The 24,638-nt window shown below is 41.3% G+C and overlaps 1 protein-coding gene across 3 annotated transcripts in view; it reads left to right on the top strand.

The window, feature by feature from the left end:
• The window catches only part of STAG1 (stromal antigen 1), a 158,447-nt gene that overhangs the window by 119,076 nt on the left and 14,733 nt on the right, over positions 1 to 24,638 (top strand). For all 3 annotated transcript variants that reach the window (XM_041416390.1, XM_041416392.1, XM_041416393.1), the window contains 12 exons: positions 1,621 to 1,735; positions 3,846 to 3,963; positions 5,061 to 5,164; positions 7,965 to 8,057; positions 8,182 to 8,271; positions 8,452 to 8,655; positions 9,879 to 9,949; positions 15,015 to 15,102; positions 16,432 to 16,512; positions 19,306 to 19,398; positions 22,067 to 22,241; positions 22,994 to 23,133. In XM_041416390.1, coding sequence (XP_041272324.1) covers positions 1,621 to 1,735; positions 3,846 to 3,963; positions 5,061 to 5,164; positions 7,965 to 8,057; positions 8,182 to 8,271; positions 8,452 to 8,655; positions 9,879 to 9,949; positions 15,015 to 15,102; positions 16,432 to 16,512; positions 19,306 to 19,398; positions 22,067 to 22,241; positions 22,994 to 23,133 — 1,372 coding nt within the window. The remainder of the gene's footprint in view (positions 1 to 1,620; positions 1,736 to 3,845; positions 3,964 to 5,060; positions 5,165 to 7,964; positions 8,058 to 8,181; positions 8,272 to 8,451; positions 8,656 to 9,878; positions 9,950 to 15,014; positions 15,103 to 16,431; positions 16,513 to 19,305; positions 19,399 to 22,066; positions 22,242 to 22,993; positions 23,134 to 24,638) is intronic.

Below are 24,638 nucleotides of genomic sequence, written 5' to 3'. Positions count from 1 at the left end.
AGGAGTTAAACTCTTCTTTTTATTTGCAGTTGAAAATCTTTCAGCAGGAATTTGACTTTTTCCCCTCATGGGTTGTGACATTAGAGTTTTTTATTCCATGTATAGAGCATTTATATTAGAACCCAGGTTATCTAATTTTTTTATGCCAAGATACAGATAGGAAAAAAATACACAAAGACATCTGGTTTTCTCTATGGTCTATTAAGGATTTACAGCTCCACATTGCGACTGTAAGCTTTCATTGGTGGGTTTTTGGAGTTCCAGCCTTGTGATCAAGCACTACCCATTTCAAGAAATATATGTGCAGATTTCCATTAACAAGACATTGTACTAGTTGCTGGAAAGGGTTAGGTTCTTATTAAAAACACACACTAAAATTCCTTTATTAATCAAAATGTGACAGAATACTTTTGAAAAATGCCTCAAAGGTAAATGAGGACATACCTCAGTGCACTTAGGAAAAAGACAAAATTTCATTTTGACTTCTTTTACAAGGTACTAAGCTGTGTTCTGTAAATGTGTCTCAAGGCTAACAGCATGGAGACAAGATTGTCCCATTCTTAACTAGTTTTTTCCTGGTTTCCACAAAGAAAATCTCCAGTTAAATAAGTTAGAATCTATTTCAGGCATTTGAGGTGTGATTTATCTCACCTAATTTAATACATTTCACTATCACTTTCTCTGTGATAATCATCAGACATGTTCTCTGTGCTTAGCAAAGGAAAGCAAATAGTACAGAGGATATAAAGGATCCCAAGTACAGAGGATCACTGGCTCAACCCTGAGGTGCAGGTTGTGAGGTACCTCAGCACCTGCAGAGGTGCTCATTGCTTATCTGTTAAGATAAGCAGGGGGGACGAGGTAATGTTTTTAACTAAAATACAACATTTGTGTGTAACTTGTCCTTCTCTTCAGTGAATTACAGCAGTGAAATCAGAATTCTGTGTTTCATGTGTTAATCTGCTTTGTGATTTCACTTTAAAGCCAGGAACAGCTTTCAAACTTCTCAAAGTTAAACAGTCATTGCTGTAACAGTAATACTGGCACATCAGAGATCTCTTGGAAAATTTGAGCATTGAAAGCAGTTTGGGATGGGCCATGCATCAGGGAACTCAGTGCAGAGTGTGTCACTTACCTGTAAAACCCAAAATAATGAGTAGGAGCTGGTTGTATCTTTGATGCTGCTCCTGGTACCTGAGGTTGGCTGTTTGATGGATGTCAGGTTTCTTTTTACCACGTCCCAGCCAGAGTGATACAACCTTTGCTCCCAGTGCACTGGTGCAGTAGGTGCTGCCTCCACTGCAAGACCAGATAAGTTATAAATGCAAGACTGTACAAGTGATGCAAATATTTGAAACTGTGCAAAACCTTCAATGTAAGTAGGTTTTGGAGACCTTTTTCCTGTGTGAAATTCTTCCAGCCTTGTGAGCTCAAGGACTGAAGAGAAATTCATCTCTTCAGACAGGCAGAGGTTGTGGCCTCTTTCCCTTGAAAGAAATAGCTTGAGATACTTGCACTGTTTTGTGAACAAATTTACTATATCAAAAATGAATGCTCATCATATTCTTGCAGAAATGAGAATTGTTGTGATAGCCATGAGCTCCTTCTGCTTGTTTTCAGGCTGTTCAGCAGACACGATCCCCAAGCTGAAGAGGCTCTAGCAAAGAGAAGGGGGCGAAATAGCCCAAATGGAAACCTTATTAGAATGTTGGTTCTTTTCTTTCTTGAAAGTGAGGTAAAAAAGTAATTTTTAACCTTTAAATGTTTTATAAAACCTGGAACTTAAGTAGTGATTTATCAACTTACAGTAATAAAATGTCTGTCTTTTTATTTTATATTTTCAGAAATACCGTAAGCCCTTTTCCCTGCCCCTCCATTTCCTTGTCCATTAAGGAAATTGATCTGAAAATCTTCATGGTTTATTTAACTCGTGCATGTCCCCACTGTACTCACACTGCATTGCTCTGATGTGGTGGCTGCCAGGGTGCATTGCTGCACACAAATGGAAATGTTCTTTGCTTACATAACCATGCTAGGAGAATACCTCTGGAATTATTATTTGTGGAGTAAAATAATTTGAATCAGGACGGGACAAAAATTGCATAGTATCTTCAATTGTTATTAGAATCATAGATGAACTCAGAGTGGGAAGGACCTGAGGGGTCCTGAGCTCAGAGCAGAGTCAGCTGTGAGATGAGTTGAGGTCTCTCAGGGCTTTATCTTAGAAACGTTGGAGGATGAAGAAGACAAGCATAGATGTGGTGACAGGAAGTGTTTGATGAACACACCCAGGGTGGGATTGTGCCTATGATTTATAGAGACAGCATCTATGGGAAATTGTGTGGTACCTGTAGTAACACTAATAGAGATGGGGAATGGCAGTGGAGGGAGGAAAATTAGAGAAGATACTGTCAGGTACAGAATGTTCTTAAGATAGAGGGGGAAAGGGTCAAAATTATTAATTTGATTTGATAAAAAGCATGAGAATAAGCAGATTGAAAGAAATGTTTCTCTAGAGAAGGCAGCATAGTATATTTTGGGTAAAAATCAAAAGTAAAGATATTAAATTGGTTATTTTAATTGTTATGAAGCCCTGAACAAGAGACTTGACTGTGGGAATGAAGAGAAACACTCAGAGTTGCTGAGAAGGAAGGACAAAATTTTGGTACAGTGTTCTTGGTTTTTAGAAACACCTCATAAACCTACAAATTAATCTGGATGAAATGTCACTACATGTGTGAGCCTTCAATCTGACACCTGAATGGATTTTTAGTTCCAGCTTCTTCAAAACTTAAATTGTAAAGTTCATTGTGTTTTACAGTGTAAAACATCCCTTAGATGTGAGTGTGATGAGTTGCTGAGCACTGACCTTGTCTGTCCTTCTGAGGAGAAAAGAAGCTCTGCTCCACTCCCAAAGCCAAGATCAGCAAAGTGCCTCCCATGCTGCTCTCTGAGGGTCACTTCTCTCTCAGGGCCAGTTTTTGCTGTTGTTGTTTTTGAGAGTTGTTAGGAGCCAAGTTGAATATCCTCACTCCAATTTTAGTACAGAGTTGGAGAATTGGGAGTTTGCATGTGGGTGGGATGAGTTAACACTGCAGTCTGGGCTGTATTCAAGGGAGTGAACCTTACCCTGTGACATTTTGCCCAAAGCTGTCAGAAACAAGAGGGGAATGTACTGACACCTCCTTCTCTGCACTCAGGGATGTTTTCCAGCTAAGGAGTCAGTCCCTGGCAAGCACAAGTTGGGTGTTGTGCATGTTGGAAGTAGTTAAAGATAAGTTTAGAAAACAGCAGAAGCCTATGGATTATTTTTCTCACTTTACAACAGTTGTGTTAATTCACATGAAAACATTTTTTGCAGTTGAATTAGTGTTAAATCTGTAACCCCTGAAATCACCAGGATTTTTGCTCCTTTTTTTTCTGAGCACATAACAGCATGTTTGAAAACCAACTGCTTGTTGGTTTTCAAACATTATACATTTCAAACAAATACATTACAACTCTCATGCCTCACCATCTCTCCTTTTTGTAATGCAGTGAGAAAGTGAGGGAAGGTAAGTTTACTGCTTCTGGGTCAAAAGTCTGGGAGAGATTTATCCCAAACAGGTAGCTTTGTGCAAAAGAAGCTCCGTTTGGTTTTATTTTGTTTCTGTTAAAACATAACCCCGCTGCACTGTTGTAATCCAGTTGCGAGAAAACCTTCCTGAATTAGTTTCAAACTCAATGTTCTTTCCAAGTAACATAAGATACGTGCCCAGGACACTCTCTGGGCCACATGATTATGACAGTTGAAGAACTGGTGCTTATACCAAGAGCTGTACTGATGGTTGCTTTGGATTTTCTAGTTGCATGAACATGCAGCCTATTTGGTGGACAGCTTGTGGGAGAGCTCTCAAGAACTGCTGAAAGACTGGGAATGTATGACAGAATTGCTCTTGGAGGAGCCAGTCCAAGGAGAAGAAGGTATTGGCTTAACCCTGTGCTTCCTTGATATTGCACAGTTTTGCTAATCATTCCTTAAATACCTCTGCCACCCACAGTGAAACATCTTTTTATTTTGTCGTTTGTTTGGCAAGCATATTTGAAGATTTTGGGTTAATCTATTTTTAATGTACTTTCCTTCAAAAGCAGCAGTTTGTACTCTATTTTTCCTTTTATTTGTACTCTGGAGGTTTTTTTTAATCAAATGTGCTGCACTGTGGTTCCCTAATATTAAAGGGAGTTTAGTCAAGTCTTAACTTGATTTTGTCTGAATGTTTAAATAACAATTTCAATAAATTAAATAGCTAATACAATTTTGAATAAACAAGCACTTCAGGTGATGCTAGTTAATATGGGGCTTTTCCAGGCAATGTGAACACAATAAATTCTCAAGAGTAAAAACAAAGGGGATTCTTGCACCATTAGTTTCATATTTCCTTTTGCTGATAATAGACCTGGGTGCACAAAGTAGCCAGGGAGGCTGGGAGCAAAGTGTCCTGAGGTTAATGAGTGTCATTGAAGATCCTTTATAATTCCTCAGGATTCTCCTGCTTCAGGGCCCTTCACAGGGCTTAGGTGTTTGAAAAATAAATGTTCCTGGCAAGGCGTGCTCATCATGTCCATGCTTCAATGGCTGGCCTTTTGGTATGCACCTGCTACAGTGTGGGTATTTATAGGGTAATTTTGTTAGGAAATTGATTCTGCTTAGCCTAGTGGGGTTTGAGCCTCCAAATGTGAGCAGAAGCACTTGCCAAAGAGCAGAGAATTTATGGGGAAATGACAGTGAGTTGTCTGTCACTGTTTCTCCTCTGTCACTCTCCCTCATTTTGTAGATCTTCCTTGTGTTCCCCTTCATTGATCCTTTTCCCCAACCTACATTTCTCTGGGTTGCTTTTACTTCTGCCATGTCCATTTTGAGAGGACGTGAATGGCAGATCAAAGAGGCAGCAGGAAAGCCTCAATAAATGTGACAGTGTACCTTGTGTGTGGTGTTGTGTGCTGCTGTGTGCTCCCCTGCTGTCCCACTGGTGTCCCCGTGGTGCTGCCTTGCCCCCAGTGATGCCCTGTTGTCCCCGCAGCGATGTCGGACCGGCAGGAGAGCGCTCTGATCGAGCTGATGGTGTGCACCATCCGGCAGGCCGCCGAGGCACATCCCCCCGTGGGCAGGGGCACCGGCAAGAGGGTGAGTGGGGCTGCAGCTGCCTGCCTGTCACCAGAGCATGGAAAATACTTGTAACATGTTGGACACTCTTGCAGTAGAGTTTTTTAATCGGTGTTTGCTGTTTCATCTGAATGCTTCTAAGAAAAATTCCATTTCTGGACACGTTTGGTTTTTTCTTTGTTTGATTTTGGGGTTTGCATGGGCAAGTTAAGCAATATAAATTTTCAGCATAAAAGTATTTTTTTATTATATTTTTGCATGTTCTTTTTATCATATCCCTGCCTTATATGTGTAATGTACCCACATCATCAGCCCCTAATGTTAAACCTAGACTAGAGTGGAAAGTGTAGGAGCAGAGCAGACTACCTCTGACTATGTTCCATAAAAATGAATGTGCTGCTATTATGGACATTAAAATTACAGAAAAGTCAAAGGATCTCCATCATGAGGGTGTTTAAGCACTGGAATGGGTACTGAGAGTTGGTGCCCTTTCCGTGCTCGGTCGTTTTTGAGACCTGACTGGACAAAGCCCTGATCCTACCAGTGTTCCTGGGAGGCTGGCTCTGCTTTGAGCAGGAGGGGTGGGACTGGGACCATCTAAATGACCATTCTTTTAGGCATCCATCCTCTTAGGTCTCTTCCACTGAGTGCGCAAAAATTTCCAGAACTTTACATTCTGGCCAGATTGCCTCTTTAGTTTATTTTATAGGGACTGTTTGAGCACCAGTGGAATGCCATTCCTAAGGCTGGACATGCAGTTTTAAACACTTGATTCTAAATCGCTGGGTCAGGGTAATGACAGGCTTTTCAGCTGTATTTTCCATAAATACAGCATCCATGTTCCAAAGCAGTCTCAGCTTCTTAAACACATTCACTTGATTTTTGGTAGTCCCCATCTTATTTAGGATAGATGAAAGTGGAATAAACCCATGTGAACATATGGTTCTTCTTTTAGCATCCATTCTAAATAATCATAACTAGTTTGTTAAAGCCACAGATTTAATAGAGATAAAATCTGGAGAGTCTTGGCATTCTCTATTGCTAAAATAATTCAGTTACTTCTTAATTTTTTTATGTGCCAGAGCAGATTAGTCTCATGTCCAGAAACAGCATCCCAGGAAAAGCTCCAAGAAACCATCAGTTTAAACATGATTAATGTACTTTAATTTATAAAGCGTGTTCTTAGGAATTCCTAATTCATTAAAACATTTCAGGGTTAAGGAGGGAATCCATGAAAGCACTTACTGAAATTTGCACAAGCATGTCTTATCTTTTGTTACAAAAACTGTATTGTAAGCACAACTTTTTTTGTCTCAAGCTGCAAACCTTTCTAGCAATCAAAGGCACCTTTAAATTAAAAAAAAAATCATGTGGTATTTTCTGTTTGGAGAACCAAATTATGTCAGTATTCATTTTCCAGGTATTTTCTCTTTCTCAAGAGATCTACAGCTCAATTCACTGAAGTTCAGCAAATTGCTTAGTCTTAAGTTTCCAATGTCTGTACTTGGAGCTAAAGAAAACAGATCAGTAAAACAAATTCCACCTTCTGAAGGATGATCAGAAGGGCCTGGAAGTCATGCTGGGGACACAGATCAATTCCCAGTGCCAGGGAACAGCCGTATTTGGTCCCCAGAACACGACTGGGCTGTCAGGGTTGGGATTCTGATCTGGGTTTGCACTGCTCTGAACTTTGCTGATGTTGCCCTGGTGAGTGTGCAGGGGCTGAGGCTGCCCTGGAGCCATCTCTGCACCTTGCACTGTGCAAGTGGTGTCTTGTCCTGGTCCCTGATCCATTCCCCCCCACTTCCATGGCTGTTTTGGGTTCCTGCTGGCACAGTGCCTGGCATCCAAGCACCTGCCTTGTGTCCAGCTGCTCCTCCTCCTTTGCACAGCCATGCAGAAGTGACACTTAGCTTTTGCTTCTTTTCAGTTAGACCATGAGTTGTGGGATGGTAACTGCAGGGATCTCTGCCTTATCCCTGGAGATGCATCCTGTCTCATGATCCCACCATGATTCTTCCCTGAGTTGAAAAGGGAACAGATTTCTAATTAAGCACTCACCTTCTTGTGAGATAGTTTCTCCTCTTTCTTTAGCTTGTAACCCTTATTGTGCAGTCTGGCTGATTGGCTGTAAGTGAATCATTAGCTAACTTGAATATTTTATTATCATTATTTGTTCTCAAAAGTATTCTTTTCTTTCCTGAAGCCAGGAAGCCAGATCTAAGCTTTAATGAAGCATGCTGGTTTGATTATTGTCTCTCTGGTCACTGTTCAAGGGGGTTTTGTTCTGCCAGCATTAGTGCTACAGTACCTCACTGTGAACTTGGATGTACATTCTCACTGAGAATTCCATTCCATTTAGAGAGGAGGCCATGAATCTGCTAATGAAAATCATTGCTACAGTGTGGTTTGGTTTTGGTTTTCTTAATTATACTTCAGTTTGCCCTGAGGTCTTACATTAATGCTTGGTTTAATGTGTGAAAGCCAGAGTTCAGTAGAGTTGGAAGCAATAGCAAACATTCCACTGACTGGGGTTATATTTGAATTTCAATCCTAAAAAGATGTTGGTGTGTGGAGACAATGTCATGCTGGGTGATAATGGTATTTTTCTTTTCAGTCACAGCTGCTTAGGAGACACAGTCCTCCCTCTTTAATCACTCTTCAGCCCAAATGTGTTTTGAGGTTTTTTTATTCCCTCCTTGTTTGATTTATTAAAAAATACACTTGCATGGGTTTTTGTTTGTAATACAATGTTTGGAAAAGTTAATGAATGCTATATGCAGAAAATGTATTTACTGTAGTTATGTTTGATCACTTCCAGGTCTTGACAGCAAAAGAAAGAAAAACTCAGATAGATGACAGAAATAAATTGACTGAGCATTTCATTATTGCACTTCCCATGCTGCTATCAAAGGTAGAGTTTTCAACAAAATGAATCTTTCACTGGGCTTTACAACTGTCTTTAAACTTTCTCATTCTGTAGTGCAGGAGTTTATTTTTACTTCCCTGTTGTTTGTTGTGTTGCCATGATGTTCCAGTATTCTGCTGACGCCGAGAAGGTTGCAAACCTCCTGCAAATCCCTCAGTACTTTGACCTGGAAATCTACAGCACGGGCAGAATGGAAAAGGTATCGTGCCTTGGGCAGGAAGTGTGGCTGCTCTCAGGTGTGACCCCTGTTCAGCCCCACAGTGCTGTGCCGTTGTTTGGCACGTGAGCAATGCAGCCTTGGTCGGGTGTTCTGGCAGTGGCTTTGCTCAGTGTCATTGTCCCATTGAGGGAAAAGCTGAAGTTCTTTTCTGCTCTGCAGCATCTGGATGCCTTACTGAAGCAGATTAAGTTTGTTGTGGAAAAGCATGTGGAATCAGATGTTCTGGAAGCCTGCAGCAAAACCTACAGCATCCTCTGCAGTGAGGAATACACCATCCAGAACAGAGTTGACATAGCCCACAGCCAGCTTATTGACGAATTTGTGGATCGATTTAACCATTCTGTCGAGGATCTCCTTCAGGAGGTTTGTTTCTTAAAATTTTTGAACTGACTAAAATATGGTAGGATAGGCTACAGAAAATCATTCTTAGCAAGCCATGAAATGATTCAGCTGAAGATGTAGTGCAGCAGCAGCTATTTCGTAATTATTTGGAGTCACTTCTCCCTGTGGAAAGTCCCTTACCGTAGCCATTAAGCCTTCAAATAATTGATGGTGTAAAACAAGACTATGGGAAAATCCTGCTTCTGAAAATTTAGTTGAGTATTAAAACAGTCTACATAAGGAATTAAGTAGACAAATGGGTGAAAAATAATTAAAAATGCAGAGGAAGTTGTATCTACATTAATGTTTTTAGTGATTCCCATAGTCCCAGATGCATATGTAGACAGCAAAATCAAGATTGGATTATATTTTGAATGAAAGAGAGGATTTCAGAAAATATGTTTAATGGTATATTAAAAGAACCCTGGAAAGAGTAAAAGATACAAGTCTGAAACCTGGAAGAATGAGAACAGCAGTAGCAAGGATTTTAAATTATGGCTTTTGTGATATTCTTCTTAAAGTGATATTTGTTTGAATAATTTATTTGAATAAGTCTGTTTCATCATTTGAAAGACATTTCACATTTTAAAAATTGCGTACTGGTGCCTAAGCAAGTATCTGGGCTGATAATGGGAGAAACATTGATTGACAATTGCATCTGAAGGCAGGAAGATGTTTTAATTGTTAGGCTTTTAGATGGAAAAGAAATTATCAAAGTGAGATGGAGAAGAAGAATTCTTGCAAGTGGGTTTCTTGTTTTAGAAAATTGCTGGAAAAATTAGGGTTGGGAATACCTTATTTTCACTTGATTCACTAAGGGAATTTGCTGTTTAGTTTACAGAAAATTCTTAAATTGTGTTGTAGCACATTCATCAGCTAAATTAGTGATTAAAGCTGGTGGCTCAGTCCTTTTTATAAAATAAGATAGAACTCAGATTTTGGTCTTGGGAATGATTTCTATTGCTAAAGGATACAGGTTTGGATATTAACACAGTGATAATGCTGAATATTCTCAGATGATCTTGCTTGGGTTTTAGTGCTGTGCAGTGGCTACTTAAATATTATGGAATCTACGTAGAAGTCACTGGAAATTTTGGAGACAATTTTCATATCAGTTTAAACCCCTAAGAAGCTGCTGCTGCCTGTGCAGTAATGTACTGGGCTGAATTGCTGGACTCTCCTCATGGATTGCCTTTCCTTTGCAGGGAGAAGAAGCTGATGATGATGACATATACAATGTGCTCTCCACACTGAAGAGGTTGACATCTTTCCACAAGTAGGTGGTGTCTTCCCTCACAAATTTGTGATGTTAATTTTGTCCTTTCAGCGAGTATCAGCAGTGTCAGGTGTGGGGAAATGAGAAAACACGTGGCCTGAAATCTGAAGTGGAGATGGAGGTGGTGTTTGTCGGTAGAAGTGTCTGGGTTGATCTGGGTCCATGCTCAGTTCATGCCATGACCTTGGCAGATGGGATTTGCACGTGGAAACCCTCCCTTGCACCCAGTGCTCTTACACCCGTGAGTGAATGACTACAGGTGCTGCTGCCCTGCATGGCACAGTCAGGGCACAGGGGACACTTCTTGGAAACCCTCCCTTGCACCCAGTGCTCTTACACCCGTGAGTGAATGACTACAGGTCCTGCTCCCCCTGCATGGCACAGTCAGGGCACAAGGGACACTTCCCTGCCACAAACCTGTGCTTTGGGCATCAGCTTAGGGAGCCTACAGGAAGCTGTTTCTCAATGCCTTTGAGCTACATCTCCTCAGAATTATAGAATTAATTAGTAGTAGCAATAATAATAATTAATAGTTTATGGTGAGAGCCTGGGAGATGCATTTTCTTCCTGCAGTTGATTGTTGGCCTAATTTCCCTGTGTGAATTGTGCAGACTCTCCCTCACCAGGCACAAATCAGCTTTTGAGGTTCCTGCTGCTCTCAGACCTACAGGCATCCTCAGCATGTGCAGAGCAACCTGGAGAACTTCACTGGAACTGTGAATTCTGGAGCACATCACAAAGGCCTGATCTTCCCTCTAACTGCAGGAAGCATTTGCTCCTGTCAGCATGAGAGAAAGCTTCATGTGCAGGTGGCAGAGAGCCACAAATCATTTCTTTATCACAATGTGGGAGAGGACCTTCCTTCTGCCAACTCTTTCATACAACTTGGTATTTTTACGACTTTGTGATTTCGTTTCTCTCTCTGTGCTTAGACTTCACTTATCCTGAATGCTGCATTGGATCACTGTCTGAAATGATTCTGCAATCTCTACTCTTTGTTGCCATTCAAGGAGAATCCCACAAAGATCATTAAATTGTTACTAATTTCCACAGTGCAGCGGGCTGACACATGTGCAAATGAGGTTTGCAGTCTCCCTGGTAACCCACTGGAGCCATGTCTGCCTTTCCTGAGGGGAACTGGGGAAAGCTCTACTTCACATCCAGGAGAGAAGCAAAATCTTAAGGCTTTCCTGAGTGGCTCCCATATATATTTTTTTCCTTCAGAGTTCCAGGTTAATTCAGACCATAAAGAAGTTTTGTAGAATAACATACAAATCAGAGTCACAGACATCTACTTTCACCTTCAAAAAGCCAGGAAAGAGCAAAGCATCAGAGCTGAAGAGCTGCAGAACAGCTAATGTATCATTCCTCAGCTGATAGGTTATTTATGACTGTGGTTCAACAGGAATTCCTAATATCTGCTTGCATATGAAGAAGTAATGAGATCTTCATTACATGTGATGTGATCTCTCTGTAATAGGAAACAATTACACCATGTGAGCCAGAATTTCTGCTGAACCTTTAGCTGTGAGAGAGGATCTGTAATTCCAAATGCACGTGGAGTGTTCTGTCTCAAAGCACAGTGGCTGTGGTCTGACTCTGTCATTGGCTGTTGGCACCTGGGAGTCAAAAGAAACCAAATCAGGAGATCTCCTGAATGGGCACTGATGAAATGGTTGCTGGGGCTTTGAGAAGAAACAAGTCCTGTCTTCTTCCAGTGAGAGAAACTCCAATGTATTTTCTCCATGTTTTTTTCCCCTTGGTAATAGCTGCTGCTTCATACTTGAAGAAAAAGCAAGGTGGAAAATACATGGTGCAAGGCCTTATGAGAAAAGCCTTCAAGACCAAAAGGCTTCTGTACTGACGTTCCCCAAGCCTGAGCTAATCCTCGTTCTGAGAGGGCCATGACAGCAAAGGGCTCACAGCAGACTTTTTGATTCATCAAAACAAGGAAATCATGTATCAATACAAATCAAACTCATCACTGAAAAGATTCTTTCCACATTTTCAGAATACAATAATAAATTCTCCTGAGATCTTCTGAGTAGACCTCCTGGAGTATCCACTTGGGATATTGTTTGCCAGAATCTCACAGATAGTCAAACCATTTAAGAACATGGAGGCAATTTTTTTCTATATTATTCCATTGTAATTGAGTTGAACTTTCACACATGACACATCAGTGCTGTAGCAGTTTGTATGCTGCAAAATCTCAGCATCCTTTATTTACTTCTTCAGTAAATCCAATGCAAGACACATCCCAAGCATCACCTCTGTTCCCCTGGATGTGCCTGTTGGCTCTGCCTTGCGTGGAGGACACTGTTTCACATTTAGAAACCAGGAGCATTGCTGTTACTGTCCAGTAGTCCTCAGATATGATACAATATTTACTTCCTTCCACCTCCACACTGACTCCACAGACTCACGGGCACTGTAACTCTCAGATAAAAACAGTGTGTATCAGGGTCAGTGTGATCAGTCAGGACACTTCTGAGACAGTGGATTGGTGATCACATCATCTCTTCCTCTTAGAGAAACTCTTTGCTTAACATTTTTTCCAGTAGTTGACCAGTACATCCCTGAGTTACTCAGGAAGTAGAAGTGATGATAAATGAAACCTCATCAGAGAAATTAGACTGTATCAGTAGCACAGCTGCTCAAAGCCCAAGGCACAACTTCCCTCTCTTTGTGCATCTTGAAGAAGTGAAGCAGTTTGGTGGGTGGAAAGTTCACTTCTTGGAAAATAAACTTTTCTAAGCTGTTTTGTGCCACACTTTGAGGAACACTGTGAAACTGGTCCCTTTACTTCACCTGCCTCTTGTCTGGCAGAAATGTGCCCCAGCAGACAGGGCTGTCCATAAGAATTAAAAGAAACCTTGGCTGAAATACTGGGAACTTGTTTTCTGAAATCCATGCAGAATCTGACATGCAATTGAAGAAGTGAAGCAGTTTGGTGGGTGGAAAGTTCACTTCTTGGAAAATAAACTTTTCTAAGCTGTTTTGTGCCACACTTTGAGGAACACTGTGAAACTGGTCCCTTTACTTCACCTGCCTCTTGTCCAGCAGAAATGTGCCCCAGCAGACAGGGCTGTCCATAAGAATTAAAAGAAACCTTGGGTGAAATACTGGAACTTGTTTTCTGAAATCCATGCGGAATCTGACATGCAGGGAACTAAGGGAAAAGTCTGTGTTGTGTGAATGTTCTTCCTGAACCTCTGTGGAGAATTGTGTCATGTCCAAGATGCCTTTATAACTATGGTTTTGATGGCTAAGTAGCTCAGAAGAGACAAAGAGGTACCAGAATATGCCTAACTGTAATGTGGAGGCTCTGCTTTAAGAAAGTTTCAATTGAAAGGCTGTAGGTTGTACATAGTTAGAATTTTTCAGCTCTGGAAGCTGAAGAGCCCTTCCTGAGCTCAGCTGTAAGGCAGAGGGCAGGGAGCTGAGTGTCCCCAGCTGTGAGGACGTGGCCCCTGTGCTGGCTGCCTGGTGGGGAATTTCTGAACTGAAAAGGCAGGAATGAGACAGTATTTTCTTTCATATTCTCTGTAGGATAATCTGTGCAGGTATCTGCCTCTGCACACCAAGGAGACTTTACAGCTTTAATTACAGTGCTGTAATTAAGGAAGTACCAGTCTGCCTTGCTGGCAACCCTGTGATTTATGGAAGCAGCATCTCTGTGCTTAATATCTCCAGTCAGAGGGAGCTCTCTGGCAGCCTCTAATTTATCTATGAAACATTTTATTTTAGTACATCAAAGACCATCTAAGTCCACAAAATATTTTTACACATTTTACATTTTTAGTTCTTTAGTTCTTTTTTTTTTAGTTTCCCTATTCTTCTACTTGTGGATTTGACCTGGAAGCGAAGGTGCACCTTGGCTTTAATGGCCCAGGCCTGGAGTGCACAGTGCACTGTGATGGTTCTTTTCTGTGAAGCTCTTACAAGTGACATTTGCCAGGGCTAGCACGCTCCAGTGTGGGAGGTGGTTCCAAAAGGACCTAGGCATTGCCAGTCCTGAGTTGAGCCTCTGTCCCCTTTGGAACTAGGGAGTTACTCCTTCTGGCTGAGCAGAGCAGTTAATGGTTTGACCCGGGGTAGGCACTGGGGTGGGAGGAGTGAGCTTGGCTGGGTGATCCAGGTGCTGGGATGAGTCAGATACAAGAGGCTGCTGCATCCAGTTGAGACTCCCAATTCAGTCTCAGTGTCCCTTCTTCTATGTGAGTATTTCAGTCAGCAAGTTTCTGATTATTCTGAGCTGGCTTGCTCTGTTATAGACATATTACAAACTGTTGCAAATTATGTCAGTTTATTTCCACTGCAGAGAAATGTTTTAAATTTAAATTTACTTGCTGAGAGAGTATTTTTGTCTTGCAGGGAACCTGATGTTTTTCAGTTTCTTCTGTATTTCTCACATCTCTATTAAAAAGCCTTTTCATGAGCTGTTGAGATCTGTAAGGCTACAGCCTTACAGAGTATTTGTCCCTAATGTCATTTTTATTCCTCTCACTGATGAAATCAGATTGGTGCGACTGAAATGTGGAACAGTAGGATGGCAGCCACCATCTCTGTCTCATGTCCATGTGTTATCATATGGTCTCACTTCAGATATTCAGGATATTTAATATCTAGTGGTAATGTGTATTATTTTTTTTCCAAATGAGACAGTAGAAAAATATACAACTTCATTTTGCTTAAAGCCATTTTTATTCAGTAGATATTGATTGATAGAGCTTGGCTGTAGTTTCTGCTGCAATGACAGGGAAGGGTGTTTCTGGAGTTCTGTCAATGTTTCCAAAAGAGGAAAGGTAACTTAGAGAGGGAAGCAGCAGCTATGCTTAAGTAGCCTTTATAGGTGTATGGTGTGGAGAGAGCTTATCTCCTCCCTGAAAAAATCCCATGTAGTAAAACATTTTTCCTGGATTATCAGAAAGCCTGACCTGTGCTTTTAGCATGGAGTGAGATTCTGTGCAGCTGCTTGGTCAGCTGTGGAAACCACCAAAGGTCTCTGGGCTGGGGGTTCTGAGGAACACAATTAATCTCTCTTGATTTCCTCTCTTTGCAGTGCTCATGATCTGACCAAATGGGATCTGTTCAGTAACTGCTACAGATTGCTGAGAACTGGAATTGAACACGGAGCTATGCCAGAACAGGTACCCTTAACAGCATCTGCACTGCATCACTGGGGTGTCTGAGGTTCTAAAGAGTCTGCTTGTACAGAAGTTTAAAAGTTCTGTGTGTGATTTTTGAGCTCCTTCCCTCACCATTCTCATCTGTAAAGTTGGGAATAGCTGATGTTCCTGACTCTGAAAAGCACTGCATCAGTCCTGATGTTTACACTGAAACCCAACATTGTAAGCCTTGGCTGCAATTAGAATTATCACAAATTATTATTGTGTATGGAAGGTAAGATGAAGCTTATGAAAACCAGGAAACTAGAACATCCTAGTGGAGTTCTTTTGGTACACATCTTGGACTTTGTTCCCTCAGAGTTCAGTTTTTGTTTCTCATGGAGGAGCACAGGAACCATCTCACATTCTCCCATGGTTCCTGTTTAAACTGCAGAATTCCTACTTCAGCATTTAAACATTTTAAGTTTTGATTTGGTTTCGATTAGAAGCCAGTTGTTAATTCTAACTCAGCTTCATTTAGTAAAAATAAATTCTCATGAAATTCTGAATAAGAATTTTGTAGAAAGAGCCCTAAGAGGAGGCATTGCCACACAGTGTGTTAAAGTCCTCTCTCTGCAGTTGCTGTTCCATGCTGGAGTTGTGCTACCTGGAGGGACAGGACTGGCAGATAAAACCTGTCCATGCAGCTGCCAGCCATCCGCAGTCTCTGGGTCTGTCAGTGTGTAGTTCTCCAAATGCTCCCATAAGATTTTAGGGGAAGGGTCCTGAAATCTGAGCTCTGCTCACTATTTCTTCCTGCAGGCCACCCTGAGGAGTTTGGCAGTTGTAGCACCTCCTCTGGATTTGAGCTGTTCAGGAGACACCATGGATGCTTTTCTGGGCACCAGGGATATGACCCTGGTCTTCTCCATGGGACAAGTTGTATTTTCTCCTTTTTTTTTTTAGCAAATGTGCTACATGTTCATTTGCCAGTGGAACAGATTTCCATGCTGTTTAATAGTGAAGGCAGGTATGGAGATATTTCAACAGGTGCTTCTGGCCTGAGAGATGTAGGTGTTGGAGTGTACTTCTGTCATGTACTTCCTCTCCTGCTGTACCCCAGTGCAGTTTTCTGGTGTTTCCTAGATTTACACAGTATTTTTTTTGCCTCTAGTAAAAAATCTTTTGGCTGATTTCTTATTGCACCAAACTTGAAAACAAACAAGGGAAAACTTGATACCCTTGAAAATAAAAAGTGCTAAGAGCTGCTCCTGTCTTTTCACCACGAAATGCATGATAGATTTTCCATACACTTCCTGCTGTGCCTGCTGTTAGCAGCATGCTGAGATTCTGTGTGTTCTTGTGTTACAGATTGTTGTCCAGGCACTGCAGTGTTCCCACTACTCTATTCTCTGGCAGCTGGTGAAAATCACTGAGGGCTCCCCTTCCAAAGTAAGTGGCCATTTGATCAAACAGATTTTACTGACAGAACACAACTTACCTAGAAAGGTGTTACACCTGATTTCTTTGTAACTTCCGTTCTTGGCATTGTTTCTTGTCATTTATAACAAAGAAAATGTTGATGTTCAGATTTGTTCCGTGTTTCAGGATCTATTTATGCATATGTCTAAGCAATGTAAGTAGTTTTTATCAGGATTTTATAGCAGCTGATTATTATATTGTTATTGCTGAGGATAATTAACACACTTTATTGTGAGTGCTGCAATTTGCATGACTGATAAGGAATGTTGACATGAACAGTTGTGAGCAATACTGTTGATCTGTAGACCACAGATTGCTTAATCTTGATGTGTAGTTACTTTGCTTACTTTTCTAATTACACCCTTTATGTTGCAGTAGAAATGCCAGGGCACTGGCAGTAACAATTGCTAATAAAAAGCAAATGCACACGAAGTATGGTCAGGACAAGGTGACATGTGACTTTTCCAGGACCTTTTCTTATCTCTTTTCTCAGTCAGAGGCCAGCATCCTGTTTTTTCAGAGCTTTTTCAAAAGTAATACATCAAATTAAAATTATATGAAAACTGAAGTAATAATTGTACTTTTCCATCAGCATCGAAAAGGTAAAGATGTTATATTGAAGTGCTACTCAAATAAGCATTTTATGCATAGAAAAGTGATAAAAATACATAGTAAATTCTCTGAGTTGTTTTCAATACTGACAGTAGCATTTAAAAATAGCTATTAGAAAGAAAGGAATAGTTGTCATTCCTTATTCTGGCTTTTGTTCCCATTTCCCCCTCTCACCCTCTTTCTCATTAGCATGCATGGGCTGGTTCCCTGTGGAACCCAGTGCTCAGAGCACCTGGGCACTGTCTGCAGCACCTTTTTTCAGTCTTCCCCACCTGCTCTGGGGTGCTGGGGCTCTCACCCACTGCTGAGGCCTCCAGCAGCCCTGTCCTGCCTGCCCTGGGGCCAAATGCCCAGACACAAAGGAGTCTTTGGAAAATTCTCATCACCCATCACTGTATTTCTCCATTTTTTTGAACAAAATACAATAAATTCCTGTAGTACAGCACAGGTGGTACAGGGATAGCTGTCACATGGGATGGAGAATTCTGGTAGGGTTTCCTTCAAAGGGAATTATTTGGCTGCAGTTCAGAATTGCTTGGTAATTTTTGCATCTTGTATTGACTCTGTGGTGGAGTCATACTAGACAGCCATAGGTATACACTGGGAACAGAGTCATTTTGGAATGAAGTTATTTTTTGTCTGGTGTTCAAGTGGCTTCCAAAATACAGCTCTGTCCTGAGAGACCTGTCCTTGTTTGGGAGCTGTTCTGGGCATTATGGCCAAGCCAGGGCACATTAATTGTTGTGTGAGGGATACCTCATATTACAGCTGTTGGGCATGTTCTGGATCATGGCTCCCTACCTGATCCAGCTGTTTTGGACTGGAGCCTCCATGTGTGTGGCAGGGAAAAGCTCAACTCTTGTGGCTTAAATCTAATTAGGATCAAGTCAGCTCAATGATTTCTTAACAGCACATAATTGACCTACAGCCAGTGCCATACAGCTCCAGGATAACTATCAGCTCTACAGAATACAGAACCAGAATATTGGACACTTCTATAATGTTAATGAACACCTACAAATTCCAAACTGGACCTTCAGCTGGTCACAGGTTACTGAAGTCCCCTCCCCAAGATACACACAAAGAGCTCTTGTTTCTCCAGGCTCAATATGTAACTCATATTCAATAGCTCAAAACTGATCCATATATTAAAGAAAAATTGTAGGTGAGCAATCCTTGCACAATGAAATAGGTTTCTGATGCATTCTGCAAAGATCTGGTCTCTCCTGAAAAAAAGGGTCATTTTTATCAGTCATCTGGGAAGGCTCTGAAAATGGGGATGGTATAGATCAATTGGTGAACAAAACACAATTTAAAATTTTTTAAAAGAGGCGTCTTAATGCTGCCAAGTGGAAGGTTTATATTCATGAAAAAAAGAGGGGTGATTAATGGCAAGTTGTGGATTAGAACAGAGCAGAACTGTCTTAGGGATTCTGTAATGGCAGGGTAATGCAGTGGCACTATGGCTGCATCATCAGAAAAACTGCTCAGGAATAGGAAGGTGAGGGAGTGCACAGACCTTGAGTGTCCATATCAGCAAATCCCACTCACTCCACTGGAAGTGATGAGAAATTGAGAGCTTTAGGAACACTCTGGCTGCTTGGGCACGCTGGCAGTCCTGTGCTGTGCTGTGAACCAGCACAGGGAACATATGGCCCACAAAAAGGCTCCGCAGTAAACACAGAACAACGAGAGCTCGTGGCAGGAAGCACAAGAAAAGCTAAAACCAGAACTGAGACACATGGGCTGAACAGCCAGCATCAGTAAAACATTTCAGCAAGGAAAACATTGCATGGGCATTATGTAGGTTCTTCACATTTGCTTGGAGCTTGTTCTGCAGGACATTCTCTCTTCCATGTGGAAGGAAGCTGGAGGGCTGTCCTGGAGGAAGGTCTGCAGAGCATGGGCCAGGCATCCTGCTATGAATTCATCTCATTTCATTTAATGTTGGGTTCTTGTTTTCTTTCAGGTGATTGGTTCCTCATCACTGTAAAACTAAGGGACTGTTTCTGTATGTGTACTTTTTGAATAGCTTATTTCTTTCACAGCTTTTTGTTGAATGTATGAAATCATCACCATTTCTTGATTTTGCTTCCTCCAAGAAACCTCTTACTAATTTTTATATACTTTCTTTTTTAATGTTTATTCCAGGAGGATTTGTTGGTATTGAGGAAAACTGTGAAATCCTTCCTGGCTGTCTGCCAGCAGTGTCTATCAAATGTCAACACTCCAGTCAAAGAACAGGTAAAGGAAATGTCTGTCTCTTATAAAAATGTGAGTGTTAAATTGTAGTAAAACTCAAGACAACACTACATCAAACTTAAAGTAAAATAATCTGTGCTCCTGTCTAAATAAATCTGAACAAACAGCCCAGAAGAGCAGCTGTATTAACACAACTTCCAAAGCACAGCTCATAACAGATTAACTTCTGATTAACAGTAAGGAAGGATTACCTGGATGCTCAGACTCATTTCCAGCCCTTGTAACTACAGGCAACCAACTCAGTCACCTCAGATGAAAGACTTTTCCTGCAGACACTGAATTAAAAGATGGAAATAGGCACTTCTGGAGGGTGACTGAGACCTCAAATGGGCTGAATCTTTTTGGATTTTTTTCCCATTGAATCAAAGGGTTTGTTGAAATAATTAAGTCTGTCTCTGCAGGACACAGTAGCTGGTTTGTTAGCTGAGGTTATGTGAATATACACTGATTTATGGCAATGACATTTGTCTACAAATGGCATTTCTATCAGACCTCCCCAGCATTTGCAGAGTATAACTAATAACTGGCCTGTGCTTTTTGCCTGTGGTATTTAAAAGATAATACTTCTTAAAAGACACTTTTATTTCTCGGAAAGATAGCTCTGCTTGGCATTTACTCTCTGTTCTTCAGGTTGCTAAATATAAACATTAAATGCTCAGAAATGTCAGTAGTTTATGTATTTCTAAAAGACTTGTGTGTCATTGGCTTCCAGCAGGTTTTACTTTAGTAATTGTTTTTTAATATTCAGAGTTGTTACTCTTGGCATATTGTAATAATATTGTATAATGTAAAAATATCTTCTAGCTCCATGCAAATACCTCCCAGCTTGAGCTGGACCTGACATCCTCCCTGCCTCAGGAAATGGCAAATGTTCCTTCCCATTCCTGCAATGGGTTTGTTCTTGAGGTGTATTAACATGGGTTTGTTCTCTTCTTAGCAGTGGCCACAGCGGTTTTTTCAGCGATAATTGAAACTTTCTTTAGAAGCTCCTTTGCAGTTCCCAGTTGCAGGGAAGTTTTCAAGCCTCGGCCAGACAAGCCCACACCCAGGCAGGCCCAGAGAGAGTGTCCTGGGCAGAGTAGGCTGGGACCCATTCCAGCTGACTCTTCTATGATTTGCTTTTGTTTTCTTCCTTAAAAAGTATATTTCTGTGAGTGCAGGACTACTACTTATTGCTTTGGTTTTACTGGATTTTTTTTGAGAATCATTTGAGAAATTTTTTTTGAGAATTATGTGCAAATTGTATTGTCTCCCTACCATACTTGATCCTTGCTCCAGACATTCTTTCCAGACAAAGTTGATGTCCATATCAAAGGAAGGAAAAACGTATGAAGTATTTAAAGAAACAAGACTGAAACATTTCAATGTTTCCATGAGTGTTGGAGGGAAATAAATATCCTGTGACTGAGCCCACTGCTGCCTTTATATTGGACAGAACTCAGCACCAACAGTGCATTACTCATCTGCTCTTTTTTAGAGGTCTGCATTAGGAAGAGCTTCAGTTCTATTGAGTATCAGGGGAGTTTAGAGCAGGTGAGATCATCACTGGAATGAATCACAGCCTTTTGGATCAAAGGGAGAAAAATCCCAAATAGCAACATCTGTTCCTAAGGTCTCAACAGAACATAATTTACAATGATTTGCATCTGTTCTTGCCTGAGTGTAGCTCATTCAGATTTTATAACATACTCCCAGAAATAAGGGAGCCACTAGGAAGTTCAACATTTACAGATTTTACTTTGGAAATTTATAAAGTTTTCAGAACCTGAGGTTAAAAATACAGAAGCTATGAATAAAAAGGCTTTGGAAAGGTGCTGAATGTGATCAAATTGCAGACAGCTGGCTGTGAGACACCAACAGAAACCATGTAGGGGCAAAACAGTGTTACTGCCATGCAGGAATGAGCCCTTGGAAGAAAGGAAGGTAGTGACAGCTGCCTTCTTTCCTGTCTCAAATAATGAGGGTAGAATAGTAGTGAGCATAAGTCATGGACAATTCTGCCCAGGTTGAAATTTGTGAGCCCTTGGAAGAAAGGAAGGTAGTGACAGCTGCCTTCTTTCCTGTCTCAAATAATGAGGGTAGAATAGTAGTGAGCATAAGTCATGGACAATTCTGCCCAGGTTGGCTTTTGTCTGGATTTGAAATCTGTGCATACAAACTTGGTTCTTTTTTGGCTAGAGTTTTCCATTAAATTCTGCAAGAATTTCCTTGCTGTGGCTGTTTGTGTTTTGTGGGTCTGGCAGTGACTCAGCTTGAGTTTTCCCTCGGTGTTGTTCATGTTTTTACTTGTTTGGTTTTTTTGACTGTTTATCAAAAGAGGTGTGCTCTCTTTACTACAAATTTTGCTGCAGGCCTTGAATCAGAGGTAGATTTAGAGTTCTTTTCCTAGAGAAGAAATGGAAGTTTAATATGGGTCATCTGGGACATGGAGAAGGTAATTACCACAGTTCCTGACCTAGGAACCAAAGGCACAGCATTCCAAAGCAGAGGAAGCCATTATGGATTACTTTTCACAGCACATAAACAGCTGCACCTGAGAACAGTTTAAGAAGCTGTTTAATAGTAGCAGGGGATATCTGGAAATTAGATCAGTGGTAATTTGTTTTCCTTTTTTGGCTTGTCACTGCATTCGTTCTCTTTTGCCTTGCAGGCTTTCATGCTGCTCTGTGATCTCCTGATGATTTTTAGTCACCAGCTGATGACGGGAGGTCGAGAAGGGCTCCAGCCTTTGGTGTTCAATCCAGACTCAGGCCTCCAGTCAGAACTTCTCAGTTTTGTCATGGATCATGTGTTTATTGACCAAGATGATGAAAATCAGAGCATGGGTATGTTCAGCTTTTTTTCATACCAGACACAGAAGAAAGGAGAAAATAGAATTTTCTGATCAGTTTGTTCAGATGTTTTCAGAAGTATTCCTACTTTTTGGAAGGTCACTACTCTGAAGTTTCTTATATAAGTTGTGGAATATGCTTTCATTATATAATAACAACTATATATAAAATTTTATCTGTGTAGTTTATTTTTCATTTACAGAGTAAAGCCTTGCATAGAGACTTAATATTTATGGCATTGCCATTCAGTGTTAATGCTTCTTACAACTGGATTTTCTTCCTGTTGTTCAGAGCCATTGATTTCACATGTGAAAGTCCAAGGCATGCAGAAGTTTACTGGTGCTTCTGATTTTTCTTTTGTTAAGTATTTATAGCTTAGTCACATTAATGGAGCCTCTGTGAATGTCCTGTGCTAGAGAATTTGAGCAAGAGCATTCAGCAAGAGTTCACTGTGGCCTTTCACAGGATATAGGAAATAAATGACTCAGTTCCATGTGGATTATATCCAGGATTTCCTCGGGATTATGGAGAGCAGCCTTGGTCAGTGATGTGTTCCTAAATTTCCCTGGAAGTTTCCAAGTAGGCAGGACTCAAGACTTACCACCTTTCATTTTAGCTTCTTCTCCAACAATCCTTCTTGCTTCATGTTCAGTAATTGATTTTTTTCCTAAAAGCTCCCCTTTGATAATGTTGTTTTAGAATTTAACAGTTACTTACAAACATTCTGTTGTTGATGATGCTTTCAGAGGGAGATGAAGAGGATGAAGCCAACAAAATAGAAGCTTTACATAAGAGAAGAAACCTTCTGGCTGCCTTCAGCAAGCTGATAATTTATGACATTGTGGACATGCATGCAGCAGCAGATATCTTCAAACACTATATGAAGGTACAGGCCGTGCATCCTCCTGTCCTGACTGAGCCCAGTCTGCAGTGTTAGGGCTTCTCCTGCCATCCCTGCCAGGACTGTGGTTACAGCCCAAAAAGCTGAAAGCTCTTTCAGCTTTATTTGATCCTGAGTGGTACTTTCTCCTTTCTAAATGACACGTGGCACTGAGCAGCAGTGAGCTCTGACCTCACCCTCTTTGTAGCACATGTGCTTTGTTTAAGGCAGCACCTAAAGCTGCTCCTGAGGTGCTGAGTACTTCCAGAGCAGCTCCACTCTACAGAGAGTTTCTTACCCTGCTCCTCAGATCCATCTGTAGAATCCCCAGTAAGTTACCTGTTCCATGCCATGCTCCACTGTCAGTCTCCCAGGCTTGGTGCTTGCCACGAGGCAGCAGAGGAGGTTCTTGTCAGAGGAGGTTGGTTTAAACAGGACAGCAGGACAGAAAAGCTCTGTATGGTTGTGCTGTAAGTGGGTCAGTGTGACTGAGTGTCTTCTCAGCTTTGGCTGCTTCCACAGAGCTTCTGGGCCCAGTGGAGGTCAGAAGGACCTCAGCTCCTGCTGCCCCTGTGCATGGGAGCTCACCTGCCAGAACAGACACATCAGCAGTCCTGCCACTGACCCCTCAGGCCCTGTCCCACCTGTCCCCGCAGGCCATTGTCAACACAGAGGTGACAATCCAGGGGGAAGAACTGGAAGACAAAGCAGATCCTTTACTCTAGACACTGTTGAAATGTTGATGTGAAACATAAAGGGTTTTACTTAAAATTCCCCCGTTCATCAGGCACACACGGCAAAATAAAATTCCTAGGACACACTGTAGCCATCAGTCAGGGTTAGTCTTGCTTAGGGATTGTTTGCCAGAGTGGGAGTTTGAAACTGAAGCTGTCACCATCCAGGTGAGTTCCCTCCCTGCTGTTCTAGGTTGGGTTTCTCCTCTCCCCACACCCCTCCTTCTCTTAAAACTGGGGAAGAGGGAGAGAAATTTAATTTAATTTAGTACCAACGAAGGCAAAAGCAATATTTTCGAGGGAATGAAAATAAGTGACTGCAAATGCAGAAACATCAATGAGGCTGAAAGAAAACTGTTGGAAAAAATATATATTCTCAGCTTGGAATTTGTAATGATAGTACAGCTTTTCTACCCAGATGGGCAGTACCATAGGCTGTGGCTTTCAGCAACCATTCTGTTAACATAAAGAGAAACAGCACTCTGTGCTGACTCATTCTTTCCTCCACTTTTTGGCTTTAGTGACTTCCTTTCCCCTCAGTGCACAAGGAGCACACACCTCTGTGCTGGTGTCTGTTCACACCTGCTTCTTAAGGGGATGTAGGACCAATGTCATGTTGTTGCTTGGAACTGGCAGCCATGGGTCACCTTCATCAAGTGCTTAGTTTGGGGCAGGAAATGCTCTTTTGTTTGGTTTTCAACATGTTTGTTACAAAAGAAAATAAATACAGAAGTTCCTTACCTTATCACAGGGTTTGGTTTAAATTTTGGTACTGAA

This window comes from Onychostruthus taczanowskii, unplaced genomic scaffold (genome assembly GCF_017590055.1).
Source record: "Onychostruthus taczanowskii isolate IOZ18803 unplaced genomic scaffold, ASM1759005v1 scaffold51, whole genome shotgun sequence".
In the NCBI taxonomy this organism is placed as follows: domain Eukaryota; kingdom Metazoa; phylum Chordata; class Aves; order Passeriformes; family Passeridae; genus Onychostruthus; species Onychostruthus taczanowskii.
The sequence above is the reverse complement of the archived record's forward strand: the minus strand, read 5'-3'. Positions and strand labels throughout refer to the sequence as shown.